The 9,730-nt window shown below is 45.8% G+C and overlaps 1 protein-coding gene across 1 annotated transcript in view; it reads left to right on the forward strand.

Moving 5' to 3' along the window:
- The window catches only part of CDHR3 (cadherin related family member 3), a gene marked incomplete at both ends in the record, with an annotated part of 34,925 nt that extends 25,515 nt beyond the window's left edge, over nt 1–9,410 (forward strand). Inside the window, 5 exons of the mRNA XM_083366620.1 lie at nt 927–1,171; nt 2,469–2,650; nt 2,808–2,904; nt 5,701–5,749; nt 8,896–9,410. Of these exons, the coding sequence (XP_083222746.1) occupies nt 927–1,171; nt 2,469–2,650; nt 2,808–2,904; nt 5,701–5,749; nt 8,896–9,410 (1,088 nt within the window). The remainder of the gene's footprint in view (nt 1–926; nt 1,172–2,468; nt 2,651–2,807; nt 2,905–5,700; nt 5,750–8,895) is intronic.
- Between the last annotated feature and the right edge of the window lie 320 nt (nt 9,411–9,730).

A 9,730-nucleotide genomic window follows, 5' to 3' on the forward strand; every position in this document is an offset into this window, starting at 1 on the left:
CGCCGGCCCCTTGGAGCAGTGCAAGTAAGTCCAGCACAGAGGCAAAGCCTAGAACAGGCCCACCGGAAGTGCGTGGATGCCACTTCTGGAAGTCTATTCTAGGCCTCGGAGGCCCAGGCCTACATCCAATAAGAGAACTGACTGTTCAGGTATTTGAATCTTCCCTCGTGCCACCGTTGCCTCAAGTGTTGTGCGGGAGGTGGCAGCGCCGCTAGTATCGCAGGGGCGGTGGTGTTGCCATGAACGTTGTGCATGGGGTGGCAGCACCGTGAGCGGCAGGTGGGTGGCTTGTACCACACACAGGTGGCGGCATTGCCACGAACCTTGTGCAGGCAGCAGCACCGCCGCAAGCGGCAGGTGGGCCATGGAGCGATCTTCGCACGGGGCGGCGACATGAAACTTGTGCCAGGGGCAGCATTGCTGCAGGCGCTGGTGGTAGCAATGCCATGAGCCTGGCAGAGGTGGTGCCACAAGCCTCACACAGGCGCCACATTCATGTGTAAGGTGCCTGCCCCTCTGTCTCCCACTGGGCCGCCAATCCAAAAAGGTTGGAGACCCCTTGAAAACCTCTAGTGTTGGAGCGCCCACAACTTCTGGAGGCAAGTTGTTCCGCTGATTAATTGTTCTCACTGTCAGGAAATTCCTCCTTAGTTCTAGGTTGCTTCTCTCCTTGATGAGTTTCCATCTATTTGTTCTTGTCCTGCCCTCAGGTGCTTCGGAGAATAGCTTGACTCTTTCTTTTCTGTGACAGATCCTCAAACATTGGAAAACAGCTATTACGTCACTTCAAGTTCTTCTCTTTGCTAGCCTGGACATTCCCAGCTCCCGCAACCGTTCATCATATTCACCATCTCCCAGTGAATTAAACTACCAGCTGTCTTCATTTCTCTCTACACATTTTTTTTCTCCTTTGGCTCTGCTTTTAGGTAATGTGAATAACCATTTTGACTTCTCACCAAAGGCTGGTTCCAATATCTCGAGGTTAGTCCTGATCAGCCCGTTTGATTATATGTCGGGAATGGACACAGTTTGGGAATATCGGCTGTTGGTTACAATAACAGATGATAATCTGTTAACAAGTTCTGAAAGAACCTCAGTCCGTGTTCAAAACGGCAACGTCAAATTGACCATCCGAGTTATTCCAGAGCCAACCACTGTGATCCCTACGACGGTAAGTTTGGGTTTTTATAAATAAAATACGATTTGGGATGAAAATAGTATGCTGATGGTAGGACTTACTTATTGATTTATTTACAGTACTGTCGTAATTATAGACAAGTTAGCCCTTGACTTAATACTGCCATTAAGGCCCAAAATTTTTGCTGCTAAGACAGACAGTTGTTAAGTGAATTTTACCCCATTTTACCAATATGAATCATTGCAGTTGTTAAGGTAGTAACACAGTTGTTAAGTGAATCTGGCTTCCCCATTGATTTCACCTGTCAGAAGGTCGCAAAAGGGTGTCCCATCTTAATTTTGATCCCGTGACCGTGAGGATGGGGCAATCATCGGGTGAAAAATGGCCGCCAGTCACTTTTTTCAGTGTCGTGACTTTGACCGATCGCTAAATGAACTGTTATAAGTCAAGGACTATCTGTACTAGACTTTTGTTTCCTCTGTGTTTTTTTTATTATCTTTTTTTTTTCAGTGGCAGGTAGATGTTGATTATCTCTATGTATCTGTTGATGGCTGATTGGTCTGAGTGTCAGGCTTCCGGGAATTAGTTTAGTTAGTTTAGTTTAGTTTGGTTTTATTGAATTTTTATACCGCCCTTCTCCCGAAGGACTCAAGGCGGTGAACAGGGCATATAAATAGAAATACAAAAGTTAAAAAAGGATTAAATTATTGCCTGATTAAAACAATCAAAATATAAAAAACATTAAAACCCTACCATTCCCCCATCAGGCCAGGCCAGCTTGTTCGAATAGATGGGTCTTTAACCCGCGCCGGAAGGAGCGAAGATCCGGTGCCATCCGGAGCTCAACCGGCAGTTGATTCCATAAAGCCGGGGCGCCCACAGAGAAGGCCCTCCCCCTGGGGGCCACCAGCCGGCATTCCCTGACCGGAGGCACCCTGAGGAGGCCCTCTCTGTGGGAACGGACAGGGCGGAGGGGAGTCGACGCCGGCAGCAGGTGGTCCCCGAGGTATTCCGGACCCATGCCATGTAAGGACTTAAAAACCATCACCAAGACCTTGAATTCTCTAGCAGCCTTTTTTTGGATTTTGCTTTGTCTAGGATGCTCACAAATTCCCCGTTGAAACTACGTCCGTGTTTTGTGAAATTAAGGAATTTTCATCACGTCTTCTCCGTGCTAGTTGGTGTTCACGGTTGCAGTCTGCTAGTCTTCTGCCTGTTTCTCCTACGCAATGACCGTTAACGGTCCTTGCACTGTATGTTGTAAAGGACCTTTCTTCTGAGGCTGTTATTCCTTATTCTCCCCCCCCCTTTTTTTTTTCTTCCTTGCAAGCCTGGTGTTACCATTGTGACCAGCAAAGAAAACGCCTATGCTGTGTCAGCTTGGTATGTGCCATTCTTCATACTCCTTGGCAGTTTATTGCTGCTGGGATTGCTTGGATACCTAACCGTTTTGCTGGCAAAATACCTCCGTTCCTGTTGCCCACCAAGACCCAAAGCGGACACAAAGCCTCTGTAAGTAGCATTAGCCATAGCACTTAGACTTATATACCGCTTCATAGTGCTTTACAGCAGAGGTCCCCAACTGTAGGCACGTGCACACACGTGTGCACTTACCCCCCCCACACACACACTTGCTCCAGTGCCACCCTGAGCATCCCACCGGCGCTAGCCTCGCCCTGCCCCAGAGCATCCCGCCAGCACTAGCGCCACCCCATTCGCAGCACTTGTGCCCGCGCAACCCCATTTGCACGTGTGCCCGCACTCGCGTGCGGCCATTTGCATGTGCGGATGCGCTCATGCAAAGCCCATTTGTGCATGCACGCGCAGGGGTTATTTTTGCGCCTGTGTTCAAGCAGCCCATTTGCGCATGCACACGTAGCCGTGCTTGCCTCCCTTTCCGGGACGCCAAAACGAAAAGATTGGAGACCTCCGCTTCACAGCCTCTCTAAGGTTTAAACTTGACAAAGCAGTTTACACAGTCAGTGTCTTGCCCCCAACAATCTGGGCCCTCATGAAGTGACTTAAAGACAAAAAATCCAAATAATAATAGAGTTATTAATAAAATTGTCTGCCCTGTGCATACATCTCCTTTTGTTCTGCCATACTCACATAAAGAATCCGCTTAATGAGATTGGAGCGGTCTTCCAAAATTTAAAGTTGTTGCTATCAATACTTTTCAGTTCAGCTTTGTTTACTGTATTGCTTAAAGAACATTATTGTAATTTTTTCTTTTAATTTATGACAGGTTGGACATGCCAGGTACGTATGTTCTTTCTTGTCTGTTTTCCTTGTTCTTAAAACCCTGACACATTGAGATACAAGGTTTTCAAACGACATATGATTTTAGTTGCCATGTGACCTAGGATCATAGAGTTTAAGATCAAATAGAAGAGAATACAAAGAGTCCTCGACTTACGACTGTAACGGAGCATCCTTAAGCCATGATGGTTGTAAAGCAGGTCATCTGTGTGACCGATCAAATTTTATGACCTTGTTTTGCAGCAGTCATTAAGTGAACTCATTGTTTGCTCTGGGGCCTCTTTTTTGCTGAAAACCGGAAGTAAACCCTGATTTTGGGCAAAAATGTCGAAAATCGTGGTCATATGGACACTGCAAAGGGCTGTAAATGTGGGCTGGTCACCAAGTAAGATTCAGTTTGGTCTAGTGCAGGGGTAGGCAACCTTGGCTCTTTTATGACTTGTGGACTTCAACTCCCAGAATTCCTGAGCCAGCATGGCTCAACTTGGAAACCTCTCCCTTTCCCAGGAGTAGGCAACCTTGGCTCTTTTATGACTCGTGGACTTCAATTCCCAGAATTCCTGAGCCAGCCATGCTGAGAGAAAAGGGAGAGGTTTCTAAGCTGAGCCATGCTGGCTCAGGAATTCTGGGAGTTGAAGTCCACGAGTCATAAAAGAGCCAAGGTTGCCTACCCCTGCCCTTTCCCCTCAGCGTGGCTGGCTGAGGAATTCTGGGAGTTGAAGTCCAGGAGTCACAAAATAGCCAAGGTTGCCTACCCCTATGGTTAAGGAACCAGGCTAGAAAGCAGGAGACTGTGAGTTCAAGTACTTTTAGCCATGAAAGCCGGTTAGGTGACTTTGAGCCAATCACCAGGAGACAGAGAATTCTAGTCCCACTTTAGCCATGAAAGCTGACTAGGTAACTTTGAGTCAATCACCAGGAGACGGAGAGTTCTATTCCCGCCTTAGCCATCAAAGCCAGCTGGGTGACTTTGTTCCAATCATCAGGAGACTGTGAGTTCTAGTCCTGCCTTAGCTATGAAAGCCGGCTAGGTGACTTTGGGCCAATCACCAGAAGATGGAGAGTTCTAGTCCCGCCTTAGCCATCAACGCCAGCTGGGTGACTTTAGCCAGTCACTCTCTCTCAGCCAAACTACTCCACAGGATTGTTGTTATGGGGAAAATAGGAAGAGGGAGGAGTATTAGGTATGATGATAGCTATTTATAAAAATAATAAAAGCGTGATACAAACAAACAGGTGCCCAAAATTGGTCACGTGACTTGTGTAGGGTCATAACAACTTCAGAACCAGTTTCCAGCTACTTTTTCGGAGGTCTTTCATAGCTATGGATAGTTGTAGTTGCTAAGTGACAGGTTGTCAATCGAGGACTGCCTTATATGTAGAATATATGGCTTGAAAGGTGAAGTCCTTGTTGCTCTCTGAACTTGGCTGATTGTTTGCCGATATTTTGTTACCTGACTATATTACAATCTTCCACTTTTGGCTTTATGTAGTAGGCATGTACTATTTAGTCCAGGTTGGCATCCTGTAGTAAAGGATGTAATTTGATTTGATGCTTTCAAACTCTCGTTCATTCCATAAAGCTGAAGGTTAGATAAAGCGGTGCATTTTTTTTTAAATCTACAGAAAAGAAGAAAGCAAAGAAAGAAGTGATATGGGTAAGCGTGCTTTAAACCTGAAACAGATTTTTTTTTTAAAAAAAAAATACAGAATCTTTGCCTACTTAGGATTAGCATATTATGATACCAGCATTTATTCTGGCTCATATTGAAGCCTGGAAAGGACCACGGTAATTATTGTACGTCTTCCTGCTTAATCTAGGTCATTTATTTTTATATATTCAAAAATGATATCCTCCCCCTGACCGTGAAAAACAGCGCAAAAATCAGAGCTGCATTTCCTTTTTGTCTTTCTAGAGATCCCGTTTAAAAGTTCACATCCTTAGTCCAATTTACAAGATTTCCTAGTATTAGAAGTCACCCAGGCCTAAACAAGAAGTCACTTCCTAGTTGCCCCATTCTGAGATTTTGACCTTCTTTTGTTGTCTTCTGTGTATATGAAAGAATAAAGATTGAACATAAATTAAATATGAAAGCAAAGAGCTTAATGTATTCTCCAAAAGAATGTTCCCTCAAATTCTCTAAATTTTCTGCCTTCGAGTAAGCAACTATATGCTAACTAAGTTTTAATACAACCAGCAGATTGTAGAATTCTCCTTGATTCCCTATTGGACAGCTTCCCCCCTCCCCCTCATTTCTTTAATTAACGCTACTAAATTTAGCCTTTTGTTTGCCTTTTTTTAGGAAATGACCAACTTAAATCCTGTCTTTGATGGGGAAGCAGTAGATCCAGGTATTACAATTCCTACAGGAGGGCAAGAGGAGCCAAATGGTTGTGAAATGAAAATGTTTTAAGTCTTACTAGAGCAGGGGTGTCAAACTCAATTTCATTGGGGGCCACATCAGCATTGCGGTTGCCCTCAAGGGGCCGGGTGGGTATGGCCAGGGTGGGCGTGGCCTACTGGGTGGGCGTGGCTAGAGTGCGTATGGCCTACTGGGTGGGCGTGGCCAGCTCTACATCATTCGCATCAAGGGTGCCTATGGGGGCCTGGGCAGGAGTGGGACAGATCTGGGGGTCTCTGGCAGAAGGAGGGTCTCTGGGCCAGGGCCAAGGCAGTGGGGGCCGTTCCCTCACTGTTTTCAGGATGGCTTCGCGGGCCACATGAAACCACTTCATGGGCCAGATCCGGCCCCCGGGCCTTGTGTTTGACATGTCTGTACTAGAGCAAGACCTTTATGCCTCCAAGGCAAAGATCAAAGCTACACTTTCCTTCAAGAGAAAAATCAAATTATCAATCAATTGCTGAAGAAATCATTCATATTGGCTATAATCCAGTAGGAGGTTTGCCTGTGGATTTCAGAGTTTTCGTCTTGCAAAGGCTGATTAATAATAATAATAATAATAATAATAATAATAATAATAATAATAATAATAATAATAGTTGGAAGGGACCTTGGAGGTCTTCTAGTCCAACCCCCTGCTCAGGCAGGAAACCCTATATCTGGGGTGTCAAACTGCCGGCCTGCGAGCCGGACACATCATCCAGAAGTTGTGCCACCCCATTGCCAGCAATGGCAAAACCATCCCGATACATTGCGCAACGTCACGTGATGTTGAGTTTGACATGTCTGCTATACCATTTCAGACAAATGGTTGTCTCTTCTTGTTTATAATTCATCCAGGAATCTTTGGTGCACTTCAAGCACCAAATAATCATTGTGGCTACATAGAGATTGTTCTAGTGATTAAGGCGCTGGGTTAGAAACCAGGAGATGGTAAGTTCTAGTTCCGCCTTAGGCATGAAAGTTGGTTGAGTTTGGGACAATCACTGGGAAATGGTGAGTTCTAGTCCTGCCTTATGCATGAAAACCAGCCGGGTGACTTCCGGCCAATCACCAGGAGATAGTGAGTTCTAGTCCCGCCTTAGGCATGACAACCAGCCGGGTGACTTCAGGCCAATCACCGGGAGATGGTGAGTTCTAGTCCCGCCTTAGGCATGAAAACCAGCCAGGTGACTTCCGGCCAATCACCAGGAGATGGTGAGTTCTACTCCCAACTTAGGCATGAAAACCAGCTGGGTGACTTCCGGCCAATCACGAGGAGATCGTGAGTTCTAGTCCTGCCTTAGGCATGAAAACCAGCCGGGTGACTTCTGGCCAGTCACTGGGAGATGGTGAGTTCTAGTCCTGCCTTAGGCATGAAAACCAACTGGGTGACTTTCAGCCAGTTATTCTCTTTCTGCCCAGCCCATATCACAGGGAACGTTGTGGGGAAAAGAGGAGTAGGAAGCGATATTACGTACCGTATGTCTACCACTTTGAGTTATTTCTGATAAAGAAATAAAAGTGGGGTTAAATATCTAATAGACTAAATAAAGAATGCTGGGCTCTGATTCTCAAGCTTCACTGTTAAAGAGGGTTTTTTGTTTGTTTTTTCCTACACTTGTAAGACTGTCCTTACGGGAGGAGGAGGAGGAGAAGGAGCCACAGACTAGGCGATAATCAGATAAGAGGCTGCTTTGCCTGCAGAAGGAATGGCTGTGGCAAACAACTCAGAGAAGGAGAGGGGTGTTTTCAACCCTGCTAGTGTATATTACTATGAACTTACAATTGTGTTAACACTACCTAAAGAGGCTGACCTCAGTCTTGTAAGTCTGAAATTACATGTCTCCTTACTACGCTACGCGTGCCTGGCTGAGGAATTCTGGGAGTTGAAGTCCACAAGTCATAAAAGCTCCAGGTTTAAAGACCCCTGCTCTAAATGGCCAACTTGATTGATGGAGATAATCCAGGTCATGGGTTGTCCCAAAGGTGCTTTCCCAAAAGGCAACTGGATTCTTTTGTGTGTTTTTCCCCCCTTGAAAACGTTTCGCTCCCATTCAAGAAGTTTCTTCAGTTCTGCTGAAAACTGAATTTCCCGAACTTCTGGAACTTCCGGAAGCAAAGAAGCTTCTTGGATGAGAAGCGAAATGTTTTCAAGGGGGGAAAAAAAAACCCCAAGAGAGTCCAGTTGCCTTTTGGAAAAACAACCTTTGAGTCAATTTCATTGTTGCAAGAAAAACTGTTGATTGTACCCCCCAGTCTTGTAAGGTCAAGGAGAAGAAACACAGAGAAGTTGTTTTTCTGCGACCCCTGTTCTCTAGACAAGCTTTCCCGAGGAGATCAAAGTTGACTCAGCCTTCCATCCTTCCGAGGTCGGTAAAATGAGGACCCAGATTGTTGGGGGCAAGACTCTCTAAACGGCTTAAAAAGAGGGCTGTAAAGCACCGTGAAGCGGTATATAAGTCTTAAGTGCGATGGCTATTGCTCTCTCCTTGGTATCCCGTTTCAGAAGGTGGCTTAAAATGGAGGTTTAGGTTGTTTGTTTGTTGACTTGGCTTTGAGTTTGGTCGGGATGCTCTTACTGCGGCTGAATATATTACTTCTATTGCCGTGGGCATTTTGTGTTGTGTATTTGGTGGTTAAGCTGCTAGGAATCCTGTCAGATTATAGTGCAGGGGTGTCACTCAATTTCATTGAGGGCCGCATCAGCATTGCGGTTGCCCTCAGGGGGCCGGGTGGGTATGGCCTGGGTGGGCGTGGCCTACTGGGTGGGCATGGCTAGAGTGCGTATGGCCTACTGGGTGGGCGTGGCCAGCTCTACATCGATGGCATCAAGGGTGCCTATGGGGGCCTGGGCAGGAGTGGGACAGATCTGAGGGTCTCTGGCAGAAGGAGGGTCTCTGAGCCAGGGCCAAGGCAGAGGGGGCCGTTCCCTCACTGTTTCCAGGATGGCTTCGCGGGCCGCATGAAACCACTCCGCGGGCCGGATCCGGGCCCCGGGCCTTGTGTTTGACATGTCTGTTATAGTGGATGACAAGTCAAACAAACCAGCCTTAGTAATCGCCATCCCTTCCAACTCTGAAAAATGAATGCTTCAATTAATCTTTTCTCCCACAGTCACCGGCCAAGTGTATGAATACAACTCAAAATCTGGGGCGCGAAGATGGAAAGGCACGAGTGCGCTTTCCAAGACCAAAGGGAAGGACTCTGTTGTGCAAGTAACGACTCCCCCCAAGAGTGGAGGAGGCAACCTGTCTAAAGCAGAAGCTGCCCCTAGCGGTGGCGGTGAAGGGGATCTGAAACAGAAGCCGAGATCTCCAAAACGTGGTGAAAAGGATCTACCCAAAGCAGAGGCTGGACCTGGTGGTAGTCAAGGAGATCTGAAGCAGAAGAAGCCTCCAAAGAATGATCAGACAGGGGAGACCCTCCGAAGAGAAGATGCAACCAGAAGACAAAATCACCTGGAACCAACAGCGTTAGACGAAAAGACGGAAAGTCTCCCAAATGGCAACCTGAAATGGCAGAAGGGAAAGGAAGAGCCTCTGAGCACTCAGTCGCCTTCCCCCAGTCCCCCACGCAGGTCTCCAAACCCTTCTCCCAAAATATATCCAAAATACCAAAATCAGTCTTAAAAACAAGGACCGAGTTTCAGATGTCTTTAACCCAGAAAATTAATAGAATAGAATAGAATAGAATAGAATAGAATAGAATAGAATAGAATAGAATAGAATAGAATAGAATAGAATAGAATAGAATAGAATAGAATAGAATATATGGAATGGAATAGAATGGAATGGAATGGAATAGAATAGAATAGAATAGAATAGAATAGAATAGAATAGAATAGAATAGAATGTAGAATATAATAGGATAATGAAGCATAGAATAGAATAGAGTAGAATAGAACAGAATAGAACAGAATAGAAAATAGAATAGAATGTAGAATGTAATA

This window comes from Vipera ursinii, assembly GCF_947247035.1.
Source record: "Vipera ursinii genome assembly, chromosome: 6".
Lineage (NCBI taxonomy): Eukaryota > Metazoa > Chordata > Lepidosauria > Squamata > Viperidae > Vipera > Vipera ursinii.